The sequence below is a fragment of the Chrysoperla carnea genome, chromosome 3 (assembly GCF_905475395.1).
Source record: "Chrysoperla carnea chromosome 3, inChrCarn1.1, whole genome shotgun sequence".
NCBI classification, from domain to species: Eukaryota; Metazoa; Arthropoda; class Insecta; order Neuroptera; family Chrysopidae; genus Chrysoperla; species Chrysoperla carnea.
The window spans coordinates 59,487,055-59,503,571 of record NC_058339.1 but is presented as its reverse complement, the minus strand read 5'-3'; the positions used below and the strand labels follow the sequence as shown (position 1 = coordinate 59,503,571).

General features: G+C 27.1%; 1 protein-coding gene across 1 annotated transcript in view; it reads left to right on the top strand.

Annotated features, from left to right (window-relative positions):
- Window positions 1-10,908, top strand: part of LOC123295523 (Krueppel-like factor 7) — an 832,728-nt gene extending 821,820 nt beyond the window's left edge. Inside the window, exon 4 of the mRNA XM_044876903.1 lies at window positions 10,391-10,908. Coding sequence (XP_044732838.1) covers window positions 10,391-10,566 — 176 coding nt within the window. The 3' untranslated portion in view covers window positions 10,567-10,908. The remainder of the gene's footprint in view (window positions 1-10,390) is intronic.
- Window positions 10,909-16,517: the final 5,609 nt, after the last annotated feature.

Here is a 16,517-nt window from a genome sequence, read left to right as displayed (position 1 = left end):
ATTTTGGTTTTCTTATATTGTGTTAAATTATATTATATGTAATAATAATGTCCTAAATAAATACACAAAAATTTAGAAAATGCTTAATACAATGAAGTAAAAAAAAAGGTCGATTCTTCTTTATAAATAATAACGTCTTAATTGACTTTCACTATATTTTAAACTATCCTTAATATCGATCGTAGTACCTACATACATTTTGAAATATCCATCTGTCACACGAGTATATATAAGAAGTATTAATAATCGAGAAGGGTGTAGTACCATGAATCAAAATTTACAACAGTATTTTTTTCAACCATTTTTGAAAATTTAACCACGGAAATAGTCTTTGCTTACAACACTATTAATCCTACTTCTGTGCATTTTATTGTGAATTTAAATAGTAAGCAACTATCGATAAAAACGTTTAATATGTGTTTATGGTACAATATCATAATTTACAATGGAACACTCTCTAATATACCTATGGTCAAGACCATCGGTTTTAGGTCACTCTAGCGAACAGCATTTTAGAATGTATGAAATTGAAACATAAAAAACATTAAACTTTCGTCCAACAGGCATACACTCCTCTAAACGTCGAACAACATCTTCAACAAAAATTACAGTAATACTAACAAAAATAAAAATACAAAATTATCACTAAATCGAAAAAATAAATTTTTTAATAGCAAACTTTTTGTAACAGTTCCCAACAAATTATTTAGTGGGTTTGAAAAATTATTTTATCGATCATAATTTATATCTGTGGGTTGGATAAGAATTTGGTATCGCTTGTGAAATGGGTATGTTCAAGTTCGCTATAACTGACGAGAATTGTTTTATGGCGCCAAAAAACAAACGCATACATATTAGCGTACGTTGATGGTGCATTATGTTGTTAGATTCAAGGTACATCACATTGTGTATATGCAAATTTAACTCACTAATAATTACTAATGAACAATCTGCCGAAAAATAACAGAATGATTCAAGGTACATTGTACTCTAGGTACTACATCTTACCCCATATAACAAACCATTCCTCTTCTTCTATACTGACGACACCTCCTAACTCAAACTCATCCTCATCTTTTTATATCTAATTCTCTACATTGAACTTTCAAGAAGTAATTAAACTTTGTACACCAATCTCTCGGCACCTAATCGAAACTGAATCATCATCAATCCTTTTACAATATGTCGCACATGCTATATATTATATTGCACAAGCTATTCCTTACGTAATATACGTAACAACGTAACGATAATTACTTCCATAATATATATAATTCCTTTCAATTCTTCAAAAACTCTCTACTGTGAAATATTTCAAGTACGTTACACTTATTAATCAGTTTAGGTATGTATACAATAATCAAGGCAGGCACGTAGTTCAAAAATATTCACGTAGTTTGAGTTGTAAAATTATCATTATAGCTATTATAATTAGTTTATATACATGCTTTGATTAAATTCAAAAATAAATAATTTAATTAAATTTAATTATGAAATATACTAATAGTTGAATAAATCTACCGAATTTTGATACAGAATTCGATATTTTTTTGCAAATGGCTAGTTTTTAATAGGTTTGTTTTGTTGTAAAAAATACAGAAAAGTAGTTTTCCAGTTTCGGGACGATCTGCGCGAATTTCTGCACGTGGTTTTATCTGAACATTGTTTTCTTTGCTGAAGTTTTCTTGAATATCATCTAAACATAAAAAATGAAGGAATTGGATTGAAATTCTGGAAAAGATGTAACTCATGATCATAAAAAAGAGTGATAAATGTTAGCAAATACATAACCTCAATTTTGAGAAAAGCAAATTTTTCTGAAATTTCAACAACTCGTACAGTTCAGGCATATCATCGGACTATAACTTCAAAACCTGATTATGCACCCAAATAATGCAAAATAAAAATGCAAAAAACTCGAAAAAATCCAGATTTGTATTATCCGATCAATAGAAGCAGAGATATCCAAGAGTACGTCACCAAAGAAAACAATGTTGAGATAAAACTGCGTACAAAAGTTCGTGCGGTTCATTCCGGAATCGGAAAACTACTTTTCTGTATTTTTTTCAAGAAAAGAAACCTGTTAAAAAAGTTAGCTATTTGCAATAATTAACCGAATTCTTTATCAAAATCCGGTTGATTTATTTAACTATAATATTGCCAGCTGCCACTCGACCGCTTGGGTAAGTAATCCCAAATTCATAAACAAATACAAATCCCACAAGATTCTTGCTGCTTTCTCCCCTCTACACTCTTCTCAGCTTCTATATGTCCATTGACACGCTTGTACGGTTATGTCTTTTATCAGAGCTTAAAGTATTCCAATACCTAATTTCATCAAAGTAAAGCCGTTTAAAAAATAAAAACTAAGCAGGCGAGTAGACGTTGTTTTTATCCCATTGGTTTATAAGACCTCAAAAAAAAAATCTTAACTTCGTTTACGAATTCTATTAGAACTTGATGAAATAATACAAAATTTTGGACTAAAAAATTAAAATCTTTTGCTTTTACTACTTTTCTTACCTCGAAAAAGTAACCTTAGAGATTTTAATCTTACTTTTCGTCTGATTTTTTCTAGATTCGAACAGAATACAACGTAAACTGTCTTAATATTCATTGTATATTGCGGGATGGGAAATTTCGCACTACCACTAAAAACTACCAATGCTTTAAAATATTTTATCAACGAACCAAGCCCAATAGTATATTTTTAAAGAGTACGCTCCTGTATAAAGCAGATATATACATTTAAATGTTATATTTATAGTACATAATTATCCAAATTAATATCCAAGAAAAGCTGTGTCAATAAAACTAATTACCAAATATTTTAAATAATTTTGCAAGATTTGAAATTTTATTTAAAAGATTTCTTCTTTTATTTAATGAAAATTTAATAATAATTTTGATCATTTTGTTTTATTAAAAAAGTTTTTATGTTACAAAAAAATTTTAAATAACTAATAGATTTTTTTTCTTTGTTAATTTCAAATTAATTAAAATTTAAACGAAATAATACCATAAGCGCGACATTTTAACAACTTTTGATCAATTATTTGAATACCTGAGCATGCAATTCGCATTTATATTTATGTTGTTCGGAATCCTTAATATTCCAAAATTTCAAAATAGGGAAAAGTGGTCTAAAATGATCGCCTTAAGAAAAAATGTAATTTATAACCAAACTATTCGACATATGTATAACGTTGAAATATTTTCGAATTCTTTATTCAAATGTTACAATATTGGTATGTAAATTTCTTTTGATCTGTTCAAATTTTTAGAACTATTCGATGTTTCTCAAAAAGGATCCTTTTGACCGACCTTATAAGGATTGTGGGTAAAATAATCTCATTGCATTTTGATCAAACATTAAATATTCACCGTTCTTTTACGTTGCATCAACGATTTGTATGAAAACAAAAATCACTGGTAAATTCATCTAAATCAACACATTCAAGACCCGTTACATGATGGGGGATCATTTTATCTATTATAATTTTACACACAAAATAGGGATCTTTTTAGCCTATATAAAGGGGATTATTTTACCCCTAACGACATATTTGAATTTCGTCATAAAAACTGACCTTAAAATTTATTATACGCCTATGAAAATGTGTTATAATATTATTAAGATTCAACAAAAGCCAAGAGTAAAAACAGTCGGCCGACAAAAACTAATACAAAAAGAGAAATTTTACTTTAAAATTTGTCTTAACAAAGAGGGATCATTTTACTCTGAGGGATCATTATAGCTCACTTTCCCCTATTTCATTTTTGAAATCTTTCATTATTGTTAAGGCTGCCTTGTCCTTCCGTCTCAAAATTTCTAATTGATTTTTTGACCAATTGAAATATTCCAATCAAGATTTTGAACAAAGCTAAAACTTTGGTAGGCACACCAAAATTATGACCGCAAAATGAAATAGAAAAATACGCTATGAAATAGAAATATTATGGTTGAAAGTGTTGACTAAAAAGTACTAAAAAGTAAAAATTAAAAGTTTTTCTCCATCTATGTGTGAAAATATATTAAAGCTTGAGAAAAAGATGCTTTGTTTTAAAATGAAGGATTTTAATTACGTTTTAATTATTTGAATAAAATTTGATTTTTGCCTTAAGAAAATTAATTCATTATTAAAATAAAATACAGATGGGAAATTGTGTCAATTAATTATTTATTGCTTGACGATTATTATTTGTTATCTTCAAACGTAATATAGAACATCTTCAATAGGTACAACAAAAAAATATTTAAACAAGCCCGGATATTTGAATAATATTTATTTAACTGTAAATAATTTAAAACGTTTCAATTAAAATAAACCACATTTATTTATTTCAACTTTTTACATCTATATAAACCGTGAAACATGAAACAAACGCTGATAATTTTTTTATTTTAAAATTGGCCGGAGACTATAAGCAATCACTTTTACGTCTGATACTGATTTTAAATGAATCTTCTTTATACCACTGAAAATAATATCACAGAGAGTGAATTGGTAAAAACAGTTTTTTTTCCTCCGACCTCATTCCATCCTTCTTCTCACTGTCTATTTCAGCATAAATAGAATACAACGTATGCATTTGTTTGATGCATTCACCGAAAGATAGCTGTATTATCGATAGATACCATAAATACATCTATTTCCCATTTATAGATAGCGCTTGTGTTATAAAATTTAACAATAGTTCTATTTCCAACTCATAGAGAGCTTTTTGTTGCCATTCTACATAATCAATAGGGCTTTTCATTTTAAAATCACGATTCACATTTGTTTCGTACTAAATGATTTATAACCAATGTGATAAAATGAATAACAAATATCTTCTATCTTAGTCCTACACATTGCTGTCAGTACGAAAAAATAAACTCTGCACTTGCGCTTATGACATGATGAAAAGGCCTATTATAATTATTTATAATTTATGTAAATTCTGTTTCAATATGAAGCGATTGAAGTTTCAATTCTGTCCTGGGTACTCAAAAATTGTATCTTGATTCCGTTAAAATGTATACTATTGATAAAGGATACAAAACTGATATAAAACAGCTTCATGATTATTATATATTTTGTTATGGCGAGGCAAATTATTAAGCAAAACTGTGTGTATATCACATTTCTCGGTTATTTTTCGATTTTAAATTTAAATTAAATAACTAACCTAAATGTTTTGTATTGAGGATGAAATTATACGAAAAGACTAGAATTTTTTTTTGCTGAAGATTCTAACAATTGATACGAGTGGCATTCAGAAGAGTGTTCCGACTCAGTTTTTGGTCTAGGGGCTTTATTAAGTAAAGCGTTTTATCGAAACTTGTTTACACATAGAGGATCCATGAGTATAGCTAACTTAAAATTTTTTATGTATAAAATTAATACAAAAACCACATTACACGGTATGTAAAAGTAAACATTAAATTTTTTAGAAAAACTAAATTAAATTTTATAATTAAAATTCCAACAACAAATTTATTAATCTGTATCTACCCTCTATACACACACAAAACAGTTCTCCGAAAATTAGGTAGTATAAGAGGAAGTGAACTCTTACGTTAGAGTAAATAAACAAAGAATCATAAACAAGAATCGAAATAATGTAAAATTATATATATGTTACCGGTAAAGTATATAATAACGTATTCTATAAGAATATCTCTATTATACAGAGTATTCATATCAGAATATTTGTTTTCTTAAGTGTCCTCCAACCTTTAAATTTGCGAATGGAAAATCAAAAAACGCAAAACTACGTATCAGCTCATTTTTAAGGGTGATGAAACATAATTAAATTTTTATGCGGGGGTGTCTTAATGACCAAACAGAGGTCAAATTAGTTTTTTTTTAAGTGCAATTACATATTTATTTATGCAATTACATTATTGATAAGGTAATGCTTTCCAAGAGCTCAATTTGCGGCGCCTGTTTTGGCGATTTTTTAAGGCTAAAAGCTGTAAAAATATTACAGCAAATTTTATTTGTCTTTCGCTAAAAAATAAGACTTAATAATAATTTTTTGAAATAAAAGTTGCTTTAATGTGGCGAAGGACAAGAATCTGCTACAGAAAATGATCATTTTTGGACTATATTTAACATACTTGTGTTCAAAAATTGCTTATATTTAAGAACTTTTTAGATGAAAAATTAGATGATAGAAAATTAGAAGACCTGTTGATTTTTACTGGAATTTTTATAATGGGAAAAAATATAAGCTGCAATAAGGGCTAAAAAACGTTGCTAATGGTTTTACTGGCATTCTGTATCATTTTCTTTTCATAATTTTGTATTTAATTTAAAGAAAATTCACTAATAACCAATTGGTAATTTGCTTGGACTATCGGGATTCTATAAAGTATCTGTATTAAACTTTATCCGTAACATATACATACATGAATGAAAAGTAGTATGTGAATAACCTGATAAACCACCATATACGTTGTGGTTTTACTGATAATTGTACAATCTCACTTTAACTTATTTAACATTGGTTATGTTTTCCTTCACATTTTCCATCGTTTCCACTCTCCATCATTCTACTCTTAGTCACTAGAGTGTGTTCTGTGTTGTTAAATACTGTTTTGTTCACTGACACACAATAAAGTGACATTATAATGTATGTTATTTTACAGGATGAATCATGTAAATTCAAGAAAAAATGATTGTTTTATGGTTTATTGATACAATTCATTGTATTTTGTGTAAAATTTTATATTTTTAGTGTTATTTATGAACTTGAGTGTGCATAGTTTAAAAGAAAGTCATCCTCCGCGTTTGTTTATTCCCTAGTTCATTAATGAACTTGACTGTATATAGGATAAAAAAAAGTCGCCACCCGCGTCTATTTATTCGCTGCCTCATTATGATAGATAATTTTTCTCCAGAAGGTTTATATGTCTAGTACATCCTAATTTACATTTCGTATGTGTAAATAATAAAGATATTTCTGAACCAATTCGCCAAAAAGTTTACTGACATATTTTTAAATCTAAATATCACCTATGCGAGCATTTTATAGTCGCTAGCAGACTATAAAATACTCATAAATGATTAAGTGACGATAAAGATGTTGATATACGTGCAAAGTGCAAAGTGGAAGTCTTTCGCCTATATCTATGAAATAGTCCCCCATGGTTGGCTTCAGTAACCTCACTACTTTTTTCTGGAAAGTAAATAAATGGTAGGGATTATTTATGCTGACAAATGCTCAGTGTCTGAATTATACAGATTATTTAAAATTAACAATGCATGACGAAACGCTTACTATACCTGAATCAAACATAGAAAATTCATTAAAGCCTGAGTGAGGCATTCAGCAGTCGCTGGAAACGAAAAAATGAAAAAAATTGATTAAGTGTAACACGAATCTAACCATTCTTGAGAAAATAATTATGGTCAAGATCATGCAAAGAATCATAAAAAGCATCACTTTAAAAAAGGCGTGTGCGCTTATACACTGTTTATAGCTAGGAAAATAGCTGACTAATGCAAACTCAATAAACTTAGGCACAAAATCAATATTACAGGAAATAATTTCTGCAAATTTTTGTCTTAAAATGAAATCGCTTTTCACATTTTGTGTAAATCGAAAGTTCGCCCCTCAAAAGACGGAATCATTTTAGGATTAACAAATCTTAGACTAAATGAAATCAATGAAATGTGGCTAGCAGGTTTCAAAATGTTTATCGACTATAAAGCTCCTAAGAACGGTCTACATTGTGTTATGGATGCTAATGTTAACAAAAATTTAAATTATCCACAAATTAGCACATTTATAAAGACTTGTCATTGTACTTGATTTCTATGATATTAGATACTATTTTTGAGAAGGCACAGCGAAGTGAAAAATTTATTCTTCCTGATTCCACTACATTATCTCGGTGCACTAGACACCTAAGAAACAAATTATATTCCAAAGAGATAGTGGTCAAATTTTCACAGGTAGACACACAGTTCATTCATACATTTGAACACTATTGTTGTAAATTACTATCGTTTCTTAATCCCTATCTATTTATTCAATGCCTTTTGAAACGTAGTTTAAGCCTGTTATCCTAGTTCTATTTTAAAGCATAGGTTGCCGCATAGCAAAATGATTTTCCCAATAAATACCCGGTAACTATTCTTTTAAAAAAAAAAAATTAATGATAATAACAATTAAATGAAAACTTAAAAATAATTTTTTTTTTTCTATAGTCTTTTTAAAAATGTTCCTCTTATACTTAAGTTTCCTATTATTATGACGTCAGAATACCCTACTCTCAATCAATTTAATATAGATGACAGGTAGGCAGCTTGTATTAGCTCCTTTGTATGTGATATTTTCTTCTATATAATAATATAACATAAAAGAAAATTTTCAACTTATCTAGTACAATAATGTAATATATTTTCTCTAGGTAAACAGGTAAATTATATTACTTCTTTTGTAATCTTCTCTCAAACAAAATAAAATACCCATCTTATGGCAGTAAGTAAAATTGAGAATTTTCAGACCGTAAGCCCATAATAACACGAAATTTCTGTGGATTTTTTTGCCTGCTATTGGTAATAAAGAAAACTTTTTGGTAAGAAAGATTTTAATCGTGACTCGAGTGTCAAATTTATGGAAATCGAGTCGTTTGATTTTCGTATTACGGCGATGTGTTTTTGCCTGCTGTTTGTGTTGAAAAAAAAATTAGCAGCATACTTCGTTGAAACGAAATATAAGTCGTTTGCAATCGTCAAGTGTAGAATGTTCGCAACTATAGTTGAATAATGGAAATCAATTTTTCGATTTTCGAAACGGTTTTTCAATTCTTTCGACAGTTTCAAAAACTCTACCCTTTGTTTCTACGTATTAGTTCATAATAAGTTCCACATTCGAGAAATCGTCAAAACTTAAACAAATGCCATATATACCTACAATTGATTGTGTATGTATATAGAAAAGTTCCAGATTCCATTTGCAAGATACCTTACCTACCAACATTAACTCTATTACTTTTGTTTAAAACTTTTTATCCAAAATAATTATTTGTTGAGTAGATATCTCTGGGGTTCTGTTTTTTACACCCTGTATAATATACTCTTCCTATATTATTTAAAACATGTTTCGTCAACCACAACAATTGTACTTGAGTGTTTTAAATCAAATTTTCAACAATTTACAACTAGATGTTTGAATTTCCAAATGTTATTTTATTCATGATATTCATATACAGGTACTTAAGAGGCCACAAAACTTTAAATAAACCTTGTTAAAAAAATAGTAAATTCACAAAGTATTTATATTACAAAAATTATTGTAATAGTTCTAAAATGTTTTGTAGCGTTGCAGAGGTATTTGTGTTTTTACTAAAACTTAGTTAAAACAAGTGAAAAGAAACAATGGACTGAGTTAATTGTTGAAATCCCATGTATAGACAGTGTTGATTACTATGTCACATAACATATACATACATGCCATACATATAAAACTAATATTCCCATATAATACATTCTATACAATTTGCGCTCTCACGAGTAAACAGTGATGTTTACGAAAAAATGTTTCAAACATAAGTTGCTTATTTTTTTATATGGAACATTTTTTACATTTAAACTTTTGTTCTATCTTTAACGGTTTACAAGATGGACACGCCATAAAAATTGCAGCTTGATATCTCTTTTTGACTTTGAGTAATCGTGATGACAGACAGGCAGAAACCGGAAATGCACTAATTAGGTGATTTTATGAATACCTACCTATACCAAACTTTTGTTCATAATATCAATAATTTTAAGCGTTACAAACTTGGGACTAAACTTAGTATACCTTGGTATATTTCATATACATGGTATAAAAGAGTTTTTTTAAACGTTTCTTAAAACAAAAACTATTGACTTAATTTAATATATTTTCCTACTACCGTCAACAACATATGTTTAATTTGAATCATATTTCAATGGCATTATTTTATGATAAAATGGAATATAATTGCAAAAGAAACTTTTAATTTTTTTTACTATTTTTCTAAGATTCATCGATTTTTCAAAAGTTTATCACAATCAAAGACAATCTTAAAGAACTGCATTTTTTGTAGTAATTTGTCCTCAGAAAAAAAATATATATACCTAGGTATATATTTATTACCTCCCATTATTTCAGTTTAATGAACATTGAATTATTTAGAAACAATTTTCAATAGAAAAAATATATTTTTCGAAATGATTTTTATGAACAATTTAAAAGTAAAAGAATATTTTTCAATATTTCATTTTTTTCAATTTTCCAATAATTCAAACATGAATTGAATTTTTGTTTAAATATTGTTTTTCGAATACATAATAAAAAAACTAGCAATAAACTTGACTAATGATGTGATATTTAATTTTGACTAACGTAGTTTTTATTTTATTTGCAGGTGAAAAGCCATACAAATGTTCATGGGAAGGTTGTGAATGGAGATTTGCACGTTCAGATGAATTAACACGGCACTATCGTAAACATACCGGTGCTAAACCTTTTAAATGTCGACACTGTGATCGATGTTTTAGTCGTTCCGATCATTTAGCATTGCATATGAAACGACATGTATAAAAAAACATAACAAATAAACAACTAAAATAAAACTAAACATAAAAAAAAATTACAATTCGTGTATACACAAGTTGTATGTTGTTGTTGACTATATAACCTCCAGCTCCAACCATTTGAATGCACAAACAACATCAATGGCGTATCATCATACTGTTCGAGCAAAATCCATCATCAGTCGTCAGTGTGTCCTATTCATCAACATGGATAACAACAGTCAACTGTGTTAACTATGACATAGGTATACAATATTATTATGATCACTCCAACACCATCAATAAAAAATTTACAACTTCATTCCAACAAAAGATTTAGCAAAAAATAAATAAAAAAAACACAACGCTACCTGGATAAAATAAAGCTAAAAAAACAACAATTTCTTTTTTTGTTTTTTTGAATTTTTTTTTATTAAAGTAGATTTAATGATTTAACAAAGAAAAAAAAAAACAAAAAATATTCAAAAAAAATTGAAAAAAATTCAAACAAAGCAAATACAACAAATTTATTATTAATTAATATTAGTTGTAATAATTTAAGGAAAAAAATTCAGAAAAAAAAACCACATTATTGTAATAATTAATAAAATATCTATAGTAATTAACATCTATTTAGTAATTAAGATGAAATATTTCTTTGAAATGCCAAAAATGTACATTATTTTGTGATAAAAAAATATTAATGATAATAATATTAATTAATTATAATATTAGTATTGATTAATTATATTAATTCAAATTAATTGGAAGTAATTTTTATATTATTAATTTAAAGAAAAAAAAATTAAATTAATTATTATAATTTGGACTTTTATTATATTATTTTTAATTTATTTTATGAATGTATAAATAATATATTTGAATTATTATTTAAAGAGGCGTCGATAGTCCTCTATATTTGAAACAAACAAAAAATTTAAATAAATAAACCCAAAAAAAAATTATATAAAATTAAAATTTATTAAAAATATTTACTACATCACTGCCATGTAAAACAAAAAAAACATCGTGGTCTGATTGGGATTGGATGAAAAGAACATTAAAAAATTTTTTTAATATCTTAAAAATATATGGGGCCAGTTTCTTAACTCAAAATTCCAGTTTCTTAACTCGAAGTCCATTATATAGTATGTCCCTATTTATTCAAAATTGTTAATTGTACTAGTCAATTAATTTTTTGTTGTAAAAGCGGTAAATGTAAAGTTATATAATTTTCTAGTGCAATAATCTAAATTCACTCGAATTCTATTGGAATGATCCCTACGTAATGAGAGTTAAGCACAAATATTAGTAAAAAAATGGTACAAAATATGAAAAAATCAACGCCCAAAGATTTAATAACCTGGCTTTTTTTTTATCAAATTCAAAATTTTGTTCGTACTTAATATATTTCGAGAAGGACTTATTTTGATTTTTTTCAATACAAATAATACCAAAAATATTTCAATACGTATTCATTTTATTGTAATAGATATTTTATTTAATGTTTTTTTTTTAAATTTTTTTTTTGTTTTATTTTAAATTTTATAATTTAAAATTTATAATATATTTTGTATTTATATTTCTTTTTAAATTAGTTACAAATAGTAACTTTTATCTTTTTGAGTTTTAAGTCATATAAATTTACTATAGCATTCCATAATTCTTCAAAAAAAAAAACACTGTCTTGTCCGTCCGCCATACATATTGCATTTTTTTTCATCTGTCGTTATTTATAATTCAAAAATTTATTTAATTTTAATTTTAGAGAAAATCAAATTAGTTTCTTATTATATTGGCCAGTTATTTTGCACGCACAAATTTTGAGTTAATAATTTTATGAAACGCATCAAAATAATTGTTGAAAAAATTATATTAAAAAATATTTTGAAACACAAGTGGCATTATTTTTGATTATTGACTTTAACATCTTGGAGAGAAGTCTTGACCCAGGAGCGAAAGTAATTTTTATTGACGTCAGTATACTATAGTCGTCGACACTCGACAATTGCGCCGTTTAGTAGGAACTAAATTTGGCTTCAATATCTACCAATGCTCCTCAACATAGGAATATCAAGAACTAACTTTAAGACTATCGTTAAAATGTCTGACTGTATAATTTTATCAAATAGAATTGATGAATTGAACAAAATATTTCGATTTCAACAAAAATAAAATAATTGCGTGTAACCTTAGACAAGCATTTAATTCCATATTATTACAATTTATGAACATCGTGTCTATGGAGTTTTTTATGTTGTATACTTTTAACATACACTTGTATTAAATTTTTTTGATTGTAGACAAGTATTAAACGATTTTCTTTTGGCGTGATAGTATATTGAGATATTACATTTTCTCGACGTTTATGCAGTAAAATTTTACAAAAACAATTTCTCGAAAGAGAACTTAATTTCTTCTATACGTTCTATACGTTTTTTATGTATATTAAACAGCACCGATTGCATCTTTTCTTGGGTTAGTTGTATAACAAACAAAAATGTGCATAGATTGTGCCATTACTTTATGAAACACACCAGAAAATACTAATATGACAATATCAAATCACGCCATAGAATTCAAATCGAATATTTTCATCTTGTTATTGTTAGGTTGTTTACAAAATTATCATTTTTAATTTACTAGTACAATACAATTTCGTGTTTGTATTTAACAAAAAAAAAACATCATGGTTACATCACAAGTTTTCCGTTGATCGGAACAAAGAAATAAAAAAAGCCATTCCACGAAAAAAAAGCATATTCTAGTTACCATTTCTGTTTAAAAGAGAACACACAAAAGTCAGTTTTCTAAATACTTAACACAATTAAATCCCATCTAGTACGGTATTTTATAATAATTTTTGAAAAATACCTTAATTTATGGACCGTGAGCCCATAATGAAACGAAATTCCTGTGATTTTTTTGTCTGCTATTTGTAGGATTGATAAATGTAAGGTAAATAATGAAGAAAAATGAAATTTAATTGCGTTTCAAATTTACGGAAACCGTGAGTTTTTCGATTTTCGTGTTTTTCGACGATGTTTTCTTGTCTGCAGTTTATGTTAAAAGAAAATCATTGACATTATAATATGTAGAAACAAACGAATCGATTTTGCAACTATCGAAAAAGTTGACAATTTTTTTATTTTTCAACCCTTTTCAGAGTTACTAATATCTTTTGCTCTGTAATATTATGTTGTCAATGACGTTCTTTTAACATAAACGGAAATACGAAAATCGATAAACCAATTAAAAAAATTAACCTACATTATACTCGAATTAAAACTTCATTTCTTATATTTTTCAATCTTCCAAATGCTAGACAAAAAGATTCATAGAAATTTTGCTTTAATATGGGTTCACGGCTATAATAAATGATATATCCCTGCAATGTTAAGTGTTTCTAGAAAACGTATATTGTAAATTTGTTATAAAAAAAACTCTTACGTTTTCTTGTGTATTTGTTATATTTTTTTAAGATAAATAAAATAATTAAATTAATTAATTAAGAAAATTACGTTGATTTTTAAAAAAAATCAATATAAAAAAAAAACTATATTTTCTGTAAATAAATTTAAAAGAAATTTTACTAAAATCAATTTGTGTTAAATTGAAAAAAGGATGTGAAGTAAATTAAGTAAGTGAATTTAAGAAAAAAAAATATGGCGAAATTTTAAGTTTTATACAAAAAAAAAATCTATTTTTCGTAATTTAGACGAACAAACTACTAGGAGATGAGGTCTTAGATTTAAAAAAAAAATGTGTTTAGATTATTAAACCCTCATCACAGTGATTGTTCCATACCTGTGATCATAAACAACATAAATAGTTTAAATACATGGTGGTTGTAGAGAATTTTTGCTCATAATTCAAAAAAATTAATAAATTTTTTTATTTTAACGCAATACTTTGGTTGAAAATTTACTGAGCTAAAATTCTCTATTTTAAAAATATCAAATTATGTGCAAAGTTACCACACAAAAACATGTATGTACTCCAGTCTTTGTATCCCTCACAAAAACTTGAAATAGAAAGTGAATGTGGAGTAAAAGTGTTCTGTTTTATCGGAGAAAGACTATAAAATATTCGATTATCTATGGATTCGGTTCAACTATGACTATACGTCTTCAGTCCGTCTCCTTTCTCTGTCTCCAGATGGTTTTCGAATCTCCTTTCTGCAAGTTCTCCTGTCAATATATTCTACTTACGGCTCAGGGTATCTTCAACTTAACCCTACTTTCTATGGAAAATTTATATGTTACTGGATGCTTAACCTGTTCTCTTTGTCAGTATAGGTTTGTCTACCTATATATTCTGAAGATACTCCTGCAGCATCTGTTAAAAATTCCACGTTCAGAAATTGTCCAAAAATAGACACCATAAATATATTATAAGTATGAAAACTTGTCTGTCCGTTTTTAAAGCGGGCAATTTTAGATTAACAGAGCCTGTTGGCTCATTTAAACATCAAAAACTTTTTTCTAATTAATTAAATTACTTCAGAACTAGAAAGTTTATCCATTTGTACGTTAAACTATACTACGGGCTATTTAAATCTGCAAGTAAAGTATTTACTCCAAACAGAAACTTTTTCACCCCCGCCACATGTAGAAAATCGGTCCTTCAACTCTTGATGAACACTGCCATCAATCTTCAAAAACAGTTACACATTCAATTTCTATTTGCAATAAATATGGAGACTGGACTAATATGCTCCACGTGTATGTTAAATAGGCAAAGAAAGAAAAAAATAAAATATTTTTGTTTAGTTTTATGAATTCTTTAAAAAGTTCAAACCAAACTCATGTAGGTAATAATATTTTTTGAGAAAGTATTCTTAAGTCATAATATTTAAATGCAGGACACGTTTAGAATTTTTTTATGAGTAACTTTACAGGAAAGAATTAATTATGTATTTGATAACGTGAATCTAATATGTAATGAAAAATATTTGCAAAACAAGAAAAAAAAATTTAAAAATAAGTATAATTATAAACAAATAGTGTTTAAGTCCTAGATTGTAAGGTTTAGATAGTTTATGTACGCATGTGTCAAAAAAAAAAAAAAATATTAATACGAACGAAGACTGGAACATCTCTTTTCAAACCAAACTCTCTGTATGAGTGATATTATTAAGAACCAGGTGTACTGATTTAAGAGGCATACACTACTTACTAATTAAAAATAATTTCTACATGTCGCTATCTAAAGAAAAAAATAAAATGTTTGTAAAAAAATTATAAATATCCAAAAAAAAAACTCGTAAATGGATAAAAAAAAACGTTCTCAATAATTTTTTCGCTCTAAAACTCATATTATACAAAATAGCTATTTTCTATTTTTTGAGAAAGTGACCTTTGAAAAATTAAATTTTTTCGATAAAGCAACGATTTTGTGTCCTACGATTTGTAGAGGCTAGAATTACACACACATAATGTTCTGTTATTTGTTTCTTACAATAATAAACACATCTAGGACACACATTGATAAAACATATTTGTATAGAAAAAAAGTATATTTAATGAAAAATAATAAAAACTACATTTTTTTATGAATAATTGCAATAAAAATGGTTTTTTTATAAACACACTTTAAAATATTTGTACGTGAATATTTCAAAGGACATGCAATATTAGGTACAAGAGACTTCATGTGTAAGATTTAAAAAAAAAGTATTTTGTATTATCATGTTACTGAGACTGATTTCTTTTTAAATCATTTTCCAGTGAAACTTCTTTAGAAAATGTACAAAGTTTTCAAAAATGGGAAAGGACGAAACATAAAACGGGTTTTTTTAGAAATATTATAGCAGAAATATTAACATTCAAAGGTAAATGTAAATATTCATAACAACTATCTAATGTTGTTAGCCGTAGTGGCTCAGTTGGGTGAGGGGTAACTAATTCCCATGGTAGCGGGTTCGATTCCCGCCGCCACAACAAAAAATAATTTAATGAATAGTTGTGATGTAATCTT